This window comes from Grammomys surdaster, unplaced genomic scaffold (genome assembly GCF_004785775.1).
Source record: "Grammomys surdaster isolate TR1022 unplaced genomic scaffold, NIH_TR_1.0 581, whole genome shotgun sequence".
Classification (NCBI taxonomy): domain Eukaryota; kingdom Metazoa; phylum Chordata; class Mammalia; order Rodentia; family Muridae; genus Grammomys; species Grammomys surdaster.
This window is the reverse complement of record NW_021605000.1, coordinates 191,912-209,501: the sequence shown is the minus strand read 5'-3', so window position 1 is coordinate 209,501 and position 17,590 is coordinate 191,912. Positions and strand designations below refer to the sequence as shown.

The 17,590-nt window shown below is 43.9% G+C and overlaps 1 protein-coding gene across 1 annotated transcript in view; it reads right to left on the bottom strand.

Annotated features, from left to right (window-relative positions):
• Positions 1 to 3,116: 3,116 nt before the first annotated feature.
• Positions 3,117 to 17,590, bottom strand: part of Trim16 (tripartite motif containing 16) — a 20,960-nt gene continuing 6,486 nt past the window's right edge. Inside the window, exons 2-6 of the mRNA XM_028781932.1 lie at positions 14,123 to 14,218; positions 9,228 to 9,461; positions 7,454 to 7,619; positions 7,083 to 7,178; positions 3,117 to 5,688 (exon numbers count right to left, since the gene is read on the bottom strand). Of these exons, the coding sequence (XP_028637765.1) occupies positions 5,105 to 5,688; positions 7,083 to 7,178; positions 7,454 to 7,619; positions 9,228 to 9,461; positions 14,123 to 14,218 (1,176 nt within the window). The 3' untranslated portion in view covers positions 3,117 to 5,104. The remainder of the gene's footprint in view (positions 5,689 to 7,082; positions 7,179 to 7,453; positions 7,620 to 9,227; positions 9,462 to 14,122; positions 14,219 to 17,590) is intronic.

Here is a 17,590-nt window from a genome sequence, read left to right as displayed (position 1 = left end):
CTGTTTGGGAAGGATGAAGAAGTGTGGCCTTGTTGGAGAAAGTGTGGCCTTATTGGAAAAAGGGTGCCAGTGGGGGTAGGGTTTGAGGTTGCAAAAGCCTGGGACTGTTCCCAGTGTGCCTCTCTGCCTCCTGCTTATGGATTGACATGTGAGCTTTCAGCTGCTGCTCCAGGGCCTGCCACTGCGATTTTACTCATCTCCATAATCTCTAACCCTGTGGAACTGTAAACCCCACTAAACTCTTTTGTAAGATTGGTCATGGTGTCTTAACACAGCAATAGAAAAGTAACTGAGACAGACAGGTATCCCTTTCAAGAGGATAGGCCATGATTATTTCTCTAGCTAGACACCCTCATCCCCACTCCTAAAGTTGCCACTATCTCCCCAGGTAACAGCACTAGCTGGGGACAAATGTTCTGTACTTGAGCCTGTAAGGACATTTTATCGTGAGACAAAAGGGATGCATATGCACATGCCTTTTTTAAGATACTCATCAACATCACTATTTAAATCATTGATTTGGGGGAAAGGATTTGAACATTGCATGACCAGGCGCTATTTTAATGATTTTATAAATGACCCACTTTCACGCTTCTCCTCTGGTGTCCGGTGTTTCTGGAAGACAGTGGGACTTTCTGAACACAATTTCCAAGCAAAGCAAAACTAGAGATAGAAGGCAAGTATGCCTACACGACCTAAGTGGCTAGCTCTCTGTGAGCTGTATAGGCTTGCTGAGTATGGATATGCATATGGCACAGTGAGCTTCCCTGCAAGGGTTACCTGTCCTGACACCCAGATACCCAAGTGGTATAGATGAGGGAGATATTAGCACAAAGATGGAAGGGTTCTATCTAAAGCCAGAAACTCACACACCTCTCCTTTCTCCAGTCTCCAGGTTAATGTGGTAGAGGCTCTAAGAAGAGGCCATCACCTGTAGAGCTGGGGAAAATAACCAGGGAGATGAGTGACAGACACATTACATTATTCAGTCACTGAAGAGGCCAAGAGGAATGTTAAATTAGAAGCGATGAATCTAGATGCAGCCATTTTGTTATTGTCTTAAATAGTTGATTCTTATTTCTCTCTTCTCATATGAATGGTTTGACGCAACTTTGTCTTCTAGGTTAATCTCACAGTATAGACTTTAGAGGTGGAACTTTGAATCAATTTGATTTGCAGGCATTTGTTACCAAAATATGCTGAGCTAAGTGGAAAAGTGCCATGGCTGGAACAGGAGCATTAGAAACTTGACAGCCAACGCAGCGATTCGGGGTGGGGCCTGATGAGACATGATTGGGTCATGAGGACCCTATTGTCATGGATGACATGCTAACTTTAAAAGAATTTAAAACTACAAAACAGTCTCTTTGCCTTTCCCCTTCCACCCACAGACGAGGCAGATGTAAAGCCCTTGATTTTGAACCTACTACCTTCCAGAGATATGGATGACACATTTATTTTCCTTACAGCTTGCTCAGTCTTGTATGTGCTGATATAGAAACGAAACTGACTGAGACAGAGATAAAAATATTGTCGTCTATCACCAAGCCAGGGAGGTTTACTCAGAATCCCTGGGAAATAACACCAAGTGGATTTTGATCTCAAAAGGCTAAGATAAGGCTAAATTAGGGCTGGCCGTGCTCACTGAGTTAAAGCATTTACTGATGACCCTAAAGCCCTGAGTTCTCCTTCTGGAGTCAACCAGGTAGAAGGAGAGAAGAAATCCCTGCAAATTGTCCTCCTACCTCTATATGTACCCAACATGCCTCATCATACATGCATGTGTGCGCGCGCGCACACATACACACACACACACACACACATAGAAATAAATGAATGAATGCAATAAATAAATAAATAAATAAATAAATAAATAAAACAAAGGTGTGTTTTAAATATCAGACAGTGGCTAAAATCACATCTAACTGCATCAAAGTGTGTTCCCGTTGAGGTCTGGTTTGCTCTTTGCTTTGTTTTGAGGTAACTGCACACAACAGGGGAACCTCAACAGTCTAATACAAACAGTTTGCACACACCCCCACAAGCTCAGTGAAAATCAACAGCTTGCTACAAAAATAGCCTTTTGCTAACTCTCTTTTTTCCCTTCCCTTCATTTTTATTTGTTACAGCTAACTTAGTTTACAAAGAAAGTGAAAAGAGATATGTCCATCACCTGAGGCACCAATGAAAAGGAAGCAGATGTGTGAGACTTTTGAATTTGCTTTGATCTATCATATCAAAAGGGATCTTGAACTTGAAAACTGATGGGCAAACGCTGTAAGAAAAAGAAAAGTTCAAGCCAGGGGAAGAGACAGCTAACTGGCTCTTTTACATGAGCTTGGATACTTTGACCTAATCAAATAACACTTCAGGACACTGAACCTTTGAGAAACTGGAGACAATGGTGGAGGTGAAGAGAGTTTTGATTTTTTTTCCTTAAGAACGATCGAGTTTGGTGGTACACAGCTTAATACCTGGCTTTGAGGTAAGGCTGAGGTGGAAAGGTCATAAATTCAAGTCAGCTACACTAAGAACAAAGCCCTGTCTAAAAAAAAAAAAAAGAAGGAAGGAAGGAAGGAAGGAAGGAAGGAAGGAAGGAAGGAAGGAAGGAAGGGCAGGCTTACAAGTTGTCCTCTGACCTCTGTGTGTGTACCATGGTTCTCTCTCTCTCTCCTCTCTCTCTCTCTCTCTCTCTCTCTCTCTCTCTCTCTCTCTCTCTCTCACACACACACACACACACACACACACACACACACACACAAAATCAATCAATAAATGTAATTTTTACATTAAAAAAAGGGTTGGGATGCTTTGTAGAGAGCTTTGCATAGAATGCACGAAACCCTGGCAGCACACCTGTGATCTCAGCAGACAGGGTGGCACACCTATAATCTCGGCAGACAGGGTGGCATACCTATAATCTCAGTAGACAGGTCCTGCACACCTGTGATCTCAGCATTTATGAGTTCCCTGTCTCAAAAAGAAAAAAAAATCTTCTGGAAATAACAGACTCACAAATGTGTCATTAGTTTAAAGCAGAATTGTAAAGTAGTATCTCAAGTAGTCTGTGGTAGTGTAAGTGGCAAATACTAGTAATAATTTTTTTTTTAAAAAAAAAAGCAGCTTTATTTTCAAGACAATTGGAAGACAGGATTTGAAGTATCCTTATAACAAATAAATACTTTTGGGGTTAGGAATAAGTATACGCTCTTACTTAGTTATTACTACATACATGTGTTGAAAAGCCACACTGAATTCCATAAATATACAGTTATTGTACATCAATTAAAAATAAAATTCAAGACAAAAATAAATTTGAAAAGAAAAGAAGAAAGGGCAGGCCAGGAAGACATGATTCTTTCTTTTGAATAGTATTCTCTAACTGCTAACTCCAGACATTCAGACACTGATTTCTGCCACTGAAAAGGCCCTTTGTTGAGCTGAGCATCGATCGCACTGGTAACTCATGCTTATAACCTGAGATTTTGGAAAGCTAAGAAGAGAGAACTGAGTCTGAGGCCAGCCGAGAATACATAGTGTATCCCAGGCCAGCTTAGGCCACATCGTGAGGCCCTATCTCAAATAAAAAGGAAAGAAAAAAGATAAGAAAAGCTCTTTGATTGTGTTCAGTGGGAAAGGGAGGCCAACAGTGATCCCTGCCTCTGCACAGATCTCCTACTGAGAAGCTAGTGTGTGGCTAAACCTTTGGCCCTCTCAGAATCTCAATAATCTGAGACTTGAGAGAAGGCCATTGATTTTGCAGGAAAGCTATTTCTGCTAGGAGAGGTAATACATTAGGTCACAAAAAAATATCTCACTGCACACCAGTGACATAAGGAAGTAGGTGAAAAGTATTTAAGTCCTTAGAGACAAAGGTGCAGAGTCTTAGAATCAAGGCAATTAAGTCTAAAGGAACACATGGTTGAGACAGGATCACAAGACTGGTTGAACAGGAAGGTTTGCCTTGACACAGGTCATGGGAAAAGACATGGAAGTAATATTTCTGGTAAAGCCCATCAGGGACTTTAGGTCAGGGCAACAGAAATCCATCTTAAGACGGTGTACATAAAGGCTTGATGGATGTTCATCATCTGTCTAAGGGAGAATGAAGTCATCAGCAGGGTGTCAGGGAAAAATGAGATCATGGCAGAAAGTATCAGCTTAGTGCAAACACACAGGTATAGCTCCTGGGAGAGGTGAATACTGTCCCCAAATACCTGAGGAACTATCCCTTTGCATAAGAAAATAGACTAGTCCATGAAGTCTGGGTAACCTTAGAAGAGGGGATGACTACTCCTCTCAAAGAGACCTCGCGAAAACATTTATTCTAAATCTTGCTGTTCGAAACCATTATGTGCTGCTGATGCTGATGCTGATGCTGATGCTGATGCTGATGCTGATGATGCTGATGATGTGTGAGGGATGAGGGCTCGCTCAGATGGTGCAAGGCTGAATGACCAAGTTGAGCCTGGCACATGCAGAAAAAACAAACAAATTCAAGAGGGATGCTGAAGACACTGTTGGCTATGTGGCTTAGCATGTGGTTTACTCCTTATGCATGGCATTCATAATCTAAGGAGGTAAGCATAACATGTAGTCACAAGTTCAACAACAGACTTGAATCCCAGCTCTGCCCCCTACCCCCGTTTATTGGGTGACTAGACAAGTTAGCCATCCTGGCCACCGTCCCCTAATGTGTAGCATAAAGACAATATAAACATTTACCCCGTGAAGATGCCATGAACATCTAACACAGAGAAAGCACTCCAAACTCTGGCCAGTACATAAGAAACGCACAGAGATGTGTTTGTGATTTATTATGATCCCCGTGCAATCTAGTTATGGTTTGAAGATCCCTAGTTGGAAATTCTGGACGAAGGTTGACAATCACCTGAGCAGGCAGGCAACTATCACTAAAAGATTTGGAGAGAGGCTTTGGTGCCGAGAGTTTCTGCATTCATGCAAGAACTGTGTTGAGAAGCAGGCAGGAAAGTTCATTCAGGACTCACGCAATGTCTAAAGCCAACTACCATCAGCAGATAATTCTGTCCAGCTCCTGCCCAGTTGTCACAGTTAGCAAAGTCTGGGAGGCAGATCCTAGAATCTAGGGAGCAGCTTCCACTGAGGACACAGCTGGCTTCTCAGGCTCCTCTCCCAGATCCACAATCCGGATGGCGTTTTCTTTCTTAGACAGCCAGAAAGCAGCATAGACAGGCTCTGAGAACTTGCAGTCAAACTTGTGAATCAGAGTCATGGCATCATATTCTACGCCATAGAAAGAAAGGGTTCCTCCTGGGAAATTTACATAGATGCCGAGCCTCCGGAAAGGGCTGGTCTTGAGCGGGGTCTCTGTGTCACTGTGCCAGGCTGTGAAGTCCTTCCCATTCCAATGAATGCTCCAGGAGAAACTGTTTCCAGAAATGCAGCTGTTCCGTTCCTCCCCCTTACGGTCAATGCCTTTGCAGGTCAAGCCAACATAGGTGCCTCCTCCAGAGATTTCCACCTCAAAATAATACCTGTGCAGGTACAGACTCTGTTGGGACAGCACCTGCCGCCAGTGCAGAAACCTGCTGGGGAGGTCCGGGTAGGGGTGTTCCCAGGGTGTGGTGTTGGTGACCTTGCGGTTGTCCTCCTGCAGGCGAAGGTACCTGTGTGCTGTGTCTGGGTCAAGTGTGATGTCACATGCATCTGAGGAAACACAGAAAACAGTTTTAAGCCCAAGTGACCCCCCACAAGGAATACTTGAGAAAACATCCATCTTTTGGTTTTATTTACCCAACCAATGCTCCCTAGGAGAAGGGGTAGGTGAAAAACAGTGCAGCTTTCTGAAGCTCAAGTTGATTGTCACTTGCTGTTAACATCTGAGCTGAACAAAGAAATTAACTCATTCATTCATTCATAGACTATACACAGGAAGTCCGACACTACTCCATGGATTTGAGGTGAGGTGAGAGATTCAGGACATTGTATACCTACATTTGACCCGCCCATTTGTTTGTTAAGCATTTGACCAGCATTTAACATGGTAAAGCCTTAGACATGCTGTCAAATGCAATCTCAAAGACTAATTAGGGCACCTCCTGCCCAACTACTCCAGTCACACACAAAATCATTACTTTGGCTCTCATCCCTCCTGCAATCCAGACAGCAGGAGGTCCCATAGACTCCAGCCAGTCCTTCCCAGACTCCTGCATCACCTGCCCTGACTTTCCTTAATGATAAACTGTGACCCAGAACGAAAGGTGAAAAAAATCTCCTCCCCTGCGTTATTATTGTTCAGAGCGGTTTATCACAGTGACAGAAAGGAAACTAGAACACATGGAAACATCTGTGTTCCTGGATTCAACTTTGGGCCAATGTGGTGGTTTGAAAGAGAATGGCCCCCAAAGGCTCATATATTTGAATACGTGGTCCCCAGTTAGTGGATCTGTTTAGAAAGGATTAGGAGGTGTGGCTTTGTTGGAGGAGATGTGTCACTGGGAATGAACTTTAGGGTTTCAAACACTTATGTTATTCCTCTCTCTCTCTCTCTCTCTCTCTCTCTCTCTCTCTCTCTCTCTCTCTTTCTGTCTTGAGGTTGTGTCTCAATATGTAAACTCCCAGCTACTGCTTCCACACTGTGCCTGCTTGCTGCCATGCTCCCTGCCAGGATGGTCATGGACTCTAGCCCTCTGAAAGTGTAAGCTCCCAATAAACACTTTCTTTTATATTTTATACATTGCCTTAGTTATGATGTTTTATCACAGCAATACAAAAGTAGCTAAGACAACCAGAAAAAAAAAACCTGCAATGTTGTTAATAATATTGCAACAATACTAATTTCCTGCATGAAGTATCATAGTTATGTATGATGTCAACGTTTTGGAGAAACTGGGTGATAGGAGAATATATAGGAATTTTTGCATTTTTAATTTATTTCAAAAAGAAAAACTTTCAGTTAAAAGCTTAAAAGTGTATTATTTAAGAATAGATGAGTGGTTACAAGAATGCAAATCCTCTACAAGATGTAGTGGTTCTTGCCTTGGCAAAAAGCATTCCTCTGCCCTCAGCATGTCTGAATGGGGCAGCCTTTCACAACTTACATTGAAGAAACTCATCCCGGGTTCTGGGCTCAGGTTTTGAGGTCCTATACTTGCGTTGAACAATGGCAGACACTTGAGTTCTGATGTCATATTCCTCTAAAAAAAAAAAATCATAGAGTTGTAAATGAGTACCTGTCCAGGTGGCTTCAAGAACCCAGGAAACGGGGCTGCTCCTCCCCAGGCTTCTCGAGGGTCTAGTTCCTGGGAACTTGGGCACACTCAATGTACCAGACAACCCTTGCTGGAGAAGATTCCAGGGTGACACAAAATTCACATCAGCATCAGAAAAAAAAAATGGCTTTGAAATGGGTTGTTTTCCCTCCCTTCCCAAGTTCCCCATTTCCTCACCACTGTTCCAGAAAGCGCCTCACCTTCCCTGGAAAACTCCTGGAGCTTTTCCTTATAGCTTTCTAGCAATTGGATCAAGTGCAGAGTTGAATCTGTGATGACCTTGCGGATGCCTGAGAGTTTATCCTTCAGCCCTATGTAAACGCTAGGGAAGGCAGTGTCCTCTGCCTTCTTAAGCTTGCAGTACTCCTGCAGAGAGAGAAACAGAATCAGGCAGATTCTCTTGGCATGTGTCTTTCTGCATTTGGGAAATGGGCTGATAACAGTGTGTGCTTCACAGAGAAAGTGCACAGAAAGTGTGTGATGCTGCTAGACAGATGTTTCTCAACCTGTGGGTCGTGACCCCCTATAGGACCATCAGACAACAGATATTTATATTACAACTCACAACAGTAGCAAAATTATAGTGATGAGTAACAATGAAAATGATTTTATGGTTGGGGGTGTCACAACACGAGGAACTGTATTAAAGGGTCACAGCCATGAAGCCCTGCGTTTGACCCCACACTGTGGCATAAATCAGGTATGGTGGCTGTTACCTATAATTTCAGCATTTGGGAGGTAGAAGCAGGAGGATCAGAAGCTCAAGGTCATCCTCAGACTCATAGTGAATTAGAGGCCAGCCTGGAACATATGAGATCTCGATAAGAAGAAAAAGAAGAGGAGGAAGAGGAAGAAGAGGGGGAGGAAGAAGAGGAAGAGGAAAAGAAAGAGAAAGAAGAAGAGGAGGAGGAAGAAGAATTACAAACAGAGAAGAAAGAATTTATTCTTATACTTTTTAGAAGAGATCCTGGTAGAATCCCATGGACTGGGGAGTCAAATCTTCACATTTTCTTTGTATCTTGAAATTGTAAAGCAAACCAACGGAAAGAACAAGAAATCTTGTCCATATTTTTGTCTCTCATCTTTGGTACCCTCCTCTCACTTGATGAAAGATTAACCATGGCTGCCTTTGGGTACTAAGGTTGCAAGCAGTTTGTTTGTTTGTTTGTTTGTTTGTTTGTTTTTCATAATTTCTGTTTTTCACTATAGATATTTAGTTTTCTATAAATAGAAGAGGATTGTTTCAAAAACAAAAGCAAGAAATTGTTTGTACTTGAAATAGTAAAACTGAAAGAAAAGTTACACATTATTTACTCTGCCCTGTCGTTGTTGCTAAGTGAGGAATTTGATACCCCTGAGAGTTTGGGTGACTGTTCTTTTAAAGCTACACAGTGGTATCTAAAGTCAGATCTAGGACCATGTGTGGTGTTATCCTATAAGACAGCAGGTTCTTGAGACCCAGCGCTAACTGGTTCATGCCTCTTGTGTTCAGTGATACCTTGTGAGATGGAAAGTTCCGTTCCCTTTCCTAAGCCTTCCTCAGTTTCAGCCCTGTCTGAAAGCCAACAGTCTCTCCAGGCTCACACTGTCATGCAAACCTCCGCTTCTCTTCACTTCCCCTCCTTAAGTCCGTCACAGTTGCCTACCTGTCTGGCCCTGCCAGGCCCTTCCATCACTATAGACGCCACGCGCGTTCCTTGTCAGAGCTCCTTAAACCAGTCCTGATTTTTCATGCTCCCGTCTTTGCACAGGCATTCTCTATCTGGAACATACAGCACCTAGACCCTGACCCACCTTCCAGCACCTCCCCCACTCTGAGCAGTCCTCTCCATCCCTCCTGGATTACTGTTGTCTGATGATTCAAGACCTGACTCCTGTGCTTTTACAGTTCCCTGTACAATAAGACAGTCCCATTCACAGGTGTGTCTCAGGCCAGATGCCTCAAGGGTCCCCTGCCTCCCCCAGCCTCTGTACCTCCAGGAAGAGCACAGTGTTGCTGATGGAGGCCAACTTCTCCAGCTCCTGCTTGCTTTTCTCCATCTCGATGCTCCTGTGCTCCAGGTGGGTCTTGATGCCATTGACCTGATTCAGTGCAGCCTGTTCTTTCTCCTCTAAGAAGAGCATCACATCAGCCTGGGCCTTCCTCACGGCTGCGAGGAGTTCCCCAAACTTCTCTTCAGCCACCACCTTCACCTCTGACACCGACACCTGATGAGGATGGAGGGGGAGGCAAGCTTTGTTACAGAGACTTCCAACTTGGCCAAAGCTCAACATTCATAACCGGGAAGGCAAAAAGCCCAAATATTATGGAACACCAGACTTTTTCAAGACAGAGTTTCTCTGTGTAGCCCTGGCTGTCCTGGAACTCACTCTGTAGACCAGGCTGGCCTCGAACTCAGAAATCCGCCTGCCTCTGCCTCCTAAGTGCTGGGATTAAAGGCATTTTGTTCTTGTAGGAATTCTGGGTTACTGGGGAAATAGATGTACTCTTCTCAGTACATACTGATGAATCAAGACCTGACATTCCTGCTTTTACAGTTCCCTGTAGGAAAAGACAGTCCCATTCACAGGTGTACCTCAGCCAGATGCCTTGAGGGTCCCCTGATTCCACAAGACTCTGTACCTTCAGGAAGAGCACAGTGTTGCTGATGGTTTGGTATATACTGATTCAGTGGTTCTCAACCGGCCTAATTCTGTGACCCCTTTAATGCAGTTCATCATGTTATGGTGACCCCCAACCATAAAGTTGTTATTGTTGCTACTTCATAACTATTTTTGCTACTGTTATGAATCATAATGTAAAGATTTGAGTCTTCTGATGGTCTTAGCCAACCCCTGTGAAAGAGTACTGATTGTCATAAGGGCAATACCAGTATTCAGTATATTTGATAAATACGTTTCAAGAGACAGAGAAACAACTGGGCTGTTTTGTGTAAGCATTCTCAGCATCTCATTATTATGCCTTGTTTAATAGACTGTTGACTCAGCCAAAAGTGCATCTGAGATTACAGTGTTTCTGGAGGACAGGAGCCCCCCATGACTCTTCCATTTCCTTCCTGCAGGCAGCCCTCACAAAGGTTTAAAAAGTGTTGAAGGAAGTGGCACCCAAGCCCTTCCATGTACTTCCTGAGAAAGTCTTGAATATTGTTTCCTTTGCCCTAGCCCCTGTCTCTGCACCACAAAGCCCACGGTTCATCCTCCACCCACCTCAGCATCTTTCACACCCCACCACCCACATATCTGAGCTCTCTCTCAGGTTCTGGTTTTTATCCTTCCTAACTGAGGGCCAGGGCCGGACATCAGGCCTCCAAGAGAAGCAAAAGCAGTTGATTTCCTCAGTGAGGCACACAAGCACCCCTCTCTCCCAGGCACACAAGCACCCCTCTCTCCCAGGCACACAAGCAACCCTCTCTCCAGGGAGGCAGCCATTCAAAATGGGTAACCTGGTAAAGAAAGGGCTGTCCCAGTGTCTGTGGGAGCCAACACCTTCGGAGAGATAAATTAAGAAGGAATGATGGCAGCAGATAGGAGAACCATTACCTGCTTCAGGCTAAACCTTGGAATGCAATGCTAGAATACATAGTCTCCAATCTGCCCTTGATCTACGGCTGACGGCACAAAAAAAGAAAACAAGCAAATGGTGTGCACGTACACACGCAGAGAGATACTTATACACAAACACACATACATACACTGAAATACACATACATACATACATACATACACAGTCACACACATACCAGGAAGCGTCCTGGAGAGTGTATGGAATGCCCACATGCTCACTGCATTCCAGCTTTTCCATTATCTGTTGGTTTTCTTATGATGGGGCAGTTGAACAGAGCTAGAAGCAAATACACTGTGGTACCATTAAGAAAGAGGGCAGAGTGCAGATTCTCTCCAAATTCCTCCAGCCCAGACCTAGAAAAGCCCTGGGATGGGCACTCATTCCAGCCCTCTGGCTCACTCACCCTTCTCACCCTCAAGCAGTGGGGTGTCATGAGTCATAGAAGCAAGAAAGGACAACATGCTCTGCCTACTCCCTATCCAGACAGCCTTTAAACTCTTAGCAAACCTCCTGTCTCAGCCCCAACGTGCTATGGGTCACCATAACAAGCTTGAGTTAGCTTTCTGAAACCAGAGTATGTTTACATGATATGGGGGTTGTGGAGATTTTTTTACTCAGAGCTCTGGGACTTGTCCATGCCCTGGGCTGCTTCTATTGTGCAGAGGAGAGTGGTCTCTATGAGCAGATCACTAGTCTCATGTTCGGGAGGCTCGAAAAAGAGTAGAGAATTCCTAGGTTAGTAAGCAGTGTTTGATAAGACCTGTGCAGTGCCACACTGCATGGGTTTGGCCTCTCTGCTTTCTGGCCACTTTTTAAACTGACTCTAAAATCCAGGAATGGAAAAAAACATGACAATCAACATGAGGGTGCCATGGGAAAGGAACATAAGCCATTTAACCTCCATAGTTACAATGTGTTGGTTCTAAAAGAACGATTAGGTGAGGCTAGCTGCATTAGTCTGAAGACAAAATTGAAGAGCACATCCTTCAGTGATCATCCGGAGGAAGGCTAGAGGAAGGGAGGCACCGGAGGATGGATGAGCCTTCTGCTGTGGCCTCTCCTTCCTCAACATTCCCACTGAGAAATTTTCAGGTGAATAAAACGTGTGCCAGATGCTAATTACTTCCCTAACTACGACAAGTAAACTATACAGAGAGAGAGCCATGAACATATATCAAAGTGGTCAGTAGCTAATGGTTTAAAAACCTAAAGGTGGTGTGCATGCCCGGCAGCTACTGAACCATTCTCAGGCCAAGGAAACCATTACAGATTCTCCCATCCAGTCAGTAAGAAGAGTCCAAGGCAGGTCCTGACATCTCTCTGTGTCTCCACATTCTTTGTAGTGAGGGCCATTGCAATATCTCTCTGGCCACCATGTCACTATATGAACTAATTAGGGATCAAATTAAAGAGCCAGAACAAGGTAATGTCCTGTGTGATCCTCTAAATCATCCAGAACTTTCCAATCAAGTCTCTGGGATGTTACAAGAACTGTTTTTTTTTCTTCATTCTTTCTTCCATTCCTTCCTTCTTTCTTTCTTTTCTTTCTTTTGAAAGACATTACACCTATAAGAAAGAACACAAGGTCTGTATAGAGGAAGCTGACCTCTCACATAAGAGACTACTTAGTTATATTCACAGTGCACACCTCATGGCCACAGGTAGCCATGAGGGTCCTGGAGAAAGAGAGAGAGAGAGAGAGAGAACTATAGACATGTCAGTTCCCTCCTACAACATAGGGGGCTCCTCCAGTGACAGGTTTGCCACACTGTGATCTAGTCTGTCTTAGCCTCCATGCCAAGGGGCATGAAAGGGAGCACAGAGTAGGACCATAAACTTATACGAAGTTATAAGGGAGAGGGAAAGCATATCAACTCTATGTCTTAAGAGGGAGAGACTGCAGAAATGTGGCTGGTTTCTGGGAGACATAGAAAACACAGGAGTTAGAAGGCCTGTGATCTAACAATTATGGGTAAGGAAGGATTTATCCTTCAGCAGCTAGTTGGTTATAAACACTCAGGAGACAGAAATTACGCTGGGTATTAGATTAGAATAAATGTATAGGTGAGAGGGTGGGTGGATGAAGGGATGGGTGGATGAAGGGATGGGTGGATGGATGGATGGGTGGATGGATGGGTAGATGGATGGATGGGTGGATCGATGGATGGGTGGATGGATGGGTGGATGGGCATGTAAATAAATAAATGATAGGTGAGTATATAGGTGAGTAGTTGGATAAAGGATGAATAAATGGTGGACAGACAGACAGAAGCATAGAATCATTCATTCTCAGCATGCAAGATGATACCGCCAACTCACTACCATAGAGAAGGTGCCCTATATTCTCTTCTGAGTCGTAGCTCTTGGCTTGTCATCAATGAAAAATATTTATGGAACTTACTTTGGGAAGTTGAACACAAACCAGAAGAGCCTAAAGCTAAACATTCTGTCATAGCATTGGCCTTGTGAAATGCCACTTACAGATCTAGGAGTTCTTGGTTCTTTTTTCCAGCTTCCAGCATACCACCCTCTTGGGATAGAAGAAGCTAGGGGACACATGCTCCCTGGAGCTCTGGCTTAAACACCTCCAATCACAAGCACACACGTATATACACGTTCCTCCTCATTAAGAAAGCATATACAAGCTTGATGTGGTGGTGTGTATCCAGCAACACTTGGGAGGCTACCACAGGAGGATTGCTAAGAGTTTGGTGTTAACTGCTCTATATGGTGAGTTCTAGGCTAGTGTGAGCTGCAAAGTGAAACTCTGTCAAAAAGCAAAACTTAAAAGGAAAGAGAAAAATAATATACACAATATAAAATTGGGAAAGCTATTAATCTGGGTCTGTTTCGTATTATTAAAAGGTAAATCGTTTGCCAGTTTTAAAAACTTAAGTCAATTTTTAAAATATTTTTATTACAATTTTATGTGTATAGCTTTTTGTCTATATTTATGTCTATGTATCACATGCCTGGTGCTCATGGAAGCCTGAGAAGTTAATTAGATACTCTGGAACTGAAGTTACAGATATTTCTGACCTGCCGTGTAGGTGCTGGGAATTGAACTTGGGTCCTCCAAAAATGCAGCTGGTACTCATAACCAGTGAGCCATCTCTTCAATCTCCTTAAGCCAGTCTTGCCAGAAATCCTGGCAGGGTGAAGGCACCTCATAAAGTGGCCGACTGTGCCTACTACTTTCACTTGCTGAGATCTCAGGTAGGTCTTCAGTCTGTGTCCTACAAGCCCAAGTGGCAGTTGCAGACAAATACATAATAGCCAGAGAGGTGACCTGAACCAAACTTACCAAAACAGACTTATGGTTGGCTTGGAGCCTGGCAATGGCATTTTCATTCAACTTGAGCTTCTGCTCCAGGTCCAACTGCATGCACCGAAGGTCCACCTAAGGGAGAAGGAGAGGATTAAGGAGGAGAGAGAACGGGGTATACAAATAGTCCGCACTGGCTGTGGCATTTTCTGTCCTTCATGTCCCTGCCTTTCTCCCCAGAAAGGAGAGCATGACCTTTAAGCTGCTCTCAGAAGCTAGCCTAGAGACACAAAAGGTGAAACAGGTGCTAGTGGCCTCCTGGGACTGAACTCAGCATGAGCCAACTGCCATTCAACTGCCATGGCCCGAGATGAATGCTGTGCTGGTATGTGGGTCATTTATGTCCCACTGTAACTACCTTCTGCCTGTGCCCTGAGAAGTTAATTCAGGATGAATGATGAATTCAAAAGTAGTAGACTAATTTGTTTGGCAGAGGAAATCTCAAGACCAAATAATGTTCAGGCTGAGTCAATTACTGCTCACTGTGGTAACTCACCCAGGAGACAGAGACAGAGAGAGAGAGAGAAAGAGAGAGACAGAGAGACAGAGAGACAGAGGGAAAGAGACAGAGAGACAGAGAGAGACAGAGAAAGAGAGAGAGACAGAGAGAGACAGAGACAGAGAACGAGAGATAGAGAGAGAGAGAGAGAGAGAGAGAGAGAGAGAGAAGAGAAGTGGGTCCAGAAAATGTGCAAGTTAAGGAAAATAGCAAAACTGAAAGCTGTGAACAGGTGGATTCTAAATCATCTGTAAACAGATAAAGGGATTCGCCCTATTAGAAAGGCATCTCATGCTCTGTGTGGGACATAGGGACCATGTCTTGAGAGCAAGACCTCTCATCAAAAGCTTCAATTTTTGAAGATGTGAATATATTTGAAACAAGAGAGACTAAACTGGGATTGTCATAGAAGGGGTTCTCTACTCAAAAAACAACTCCCTGGTGAAGTGTTTTAGAAGATTCAGCCAGCAAGGCATACAGAGAGGCTACTACAGTTGTCACTCAAGGGGGCCGAGCTACATCTTAGGCTGGCAGCATCAGCCATGTGGTCCCGGTTCTGCAAGCGCGACAGATGCAGCAAGATACCAGAAAGCTAGTGTGGCTGGACAGGGTGTGGCAGTATGACTTTCTACAAGGAGGCCCTGAAAGGATGCTGGGTAAGATGAGATTTGGTGAAAGCCAGAACCATAGGGTATCCTCTACGGAAGCTACAGGCCTAGAGCACAGCCTTCCCAGGAAAAAGACTGTTGTGCGCTTCCCAGAATAGGAGTGCCATCCCAAGCCCCAGAACTGAGCATGAAGTTATAAAACATATAAATTATAAATCAAACCAAAGCAAGGTAACAAATATATATATATTATAACATATAATACTATCTATTTTAAATATTAGTGCATCAGGAGACCTATGATTGGACAGGGAAAAGGAAGGCAAAGCTAAGCGTGGGAGAGAGAGAGAGGAAGAAGAGAGGGAGCAGAAGATGGAAGCAGGTGTCAACCAGCGTGTATTTAACCAGTCTTAGGCAGAGATGTTATGAAAAGGTTAGGATATTTGGGATAGTACTGTCTAATCTGTGTTGGTATCTTACCATTATCAATTGGCCATGAAATTATTGTATGGGAATCCTGAGATTTGAGTATTTGATGATATACAAATCTGATTGGTTAACTATAAGCATTGAGAGTTTTGATTTAGTGGGTTAATGGTATTGTGATATCTGACCCCAAGGCTGGTGGTGGGCAGAGGCAACGACCCCGCCAATATCTCGGGGGCCCTGGGCCAACCCGACTGAAAGATATCTAACTCTGAGGATGGCAGTGAGACCACCAGCCAGTACCAGACTCTAGTGTGGGAACATGGTGGCAGGTCCAGAAAACTTCTGCTGGGTGTCTTTTCTAAGACCTCCAGCATATATTACATATATAAATTATTAAATATCTTCTCTCTGTGTGACTCAGCCTGAATGTTAGTCAGTCTTGAGATTTCTTCTGCCAAATTGATCTACTACTTTTGAATTCATCCTGAATTAACTTCTCAGGGCACAGGCAGAAGGTAGCTACAGTGGGACATGAATGACCCACATACCAGCACAGCATTCATCTCGGGCCATGGCAGTTGGCTCATGCTGAGTTCAGTCCCAGGAGGCCACAGGCACCTGTTTTACCCTTTGTGTTTGTGTGTGTGCTTTTGTGTGTATGTAAATATATATACATGTATATTATGTTATGTATTATAATATGTAATATATGAATTACCTTGCTTTGGTTTAGTTTTTCCTTGTTCTGCCCCACCCCTCCCTTTTGGAGTGGGAATGCTTACTCTGTGCCTTGTATATCAGAATTGTGTAAACTGTGTGTTGATCCTACAGAGGATCATAGTTAAGACATTGCCTTCAGTCTTGGAAGAGACTTTGGACTTTTGAACAGTACTAGGACTGTTAAAGACTACGGGATTTTTGAACTGTGTTTTTCATTGTCAAGCAACCATATGCCTATGGGGGTACAAGGGTGGGTAAAACGTTCTTGTTTGAATGTGAGATGACTCCTAGATTCCCATGTGTTTGAATACTTGGTGTGGGTGCTGGGAATCGAGCCTGGGTCCTCTGGAAAAGCAGCGAATGCTCTGAACTACTGAGTCATCTCTCTAGCATTTGCTCTCTGCTTCTTGACTGCAGATTCAACATGAGCAGCTAACCCAAGCCCCATCCGTCTTGCCTTCCCACTATTACAGACTGCACCCTTCCTAAGCTGTAAAGCAAAAACTCTGCCTTCCTTAAGATCCTCTTTCTCAGGTATCCTGCCAGATCACCAAGAAAAACAACTAATCAACAGCCATGCATTTCTCATTATTTTACAACACAATGCCTCTAAATATCTATTTCTGTACCTGGGGCAGAGGAATACAATGCCTATGTCCTCAGGGTATGAGATGGTGAACTAAACAAAATTAGGTCTGATAATAAGAACTCTAAGAGCCAAGTACACTGCAAATGAGTAGTGTCAATAGTGCCACCCTTATAGTTATCAATAATCACCTTGCTTGCTGCCTTAGCTCCTTTCTAGCCGTACCCTATGGAGGCAGGCTCTGCCCTCCACACACCCTTGCCCAAGCCAGAGCACGTGCCTCCCTGAGAATCTTGGGTCTGCCCGCCTTGACCTTTCACTCTTGTCCCTTGGGCTCAGAGAACACCTTCTTCTGCCAAGAAAAACCAATTCGTCAACATAGAGAACCTAAGCCTTTGCAAACTTCAAAGTCACTGCCACTTTCCTGTGTCCACAAGGGCATGAGATTTAAGCTTCTGTCTGTGTTTTAAACTAATAGACCTCAGAAGTCATAAATTAAAGTCATTAAGTCTCTGGCTGTTTCCCCAGGAAGCCTCAGGAAGCTTCACACCTCCCTCCAACCCTGCCAACCCCTCTCTCTACACCCCACTACACACACACACACA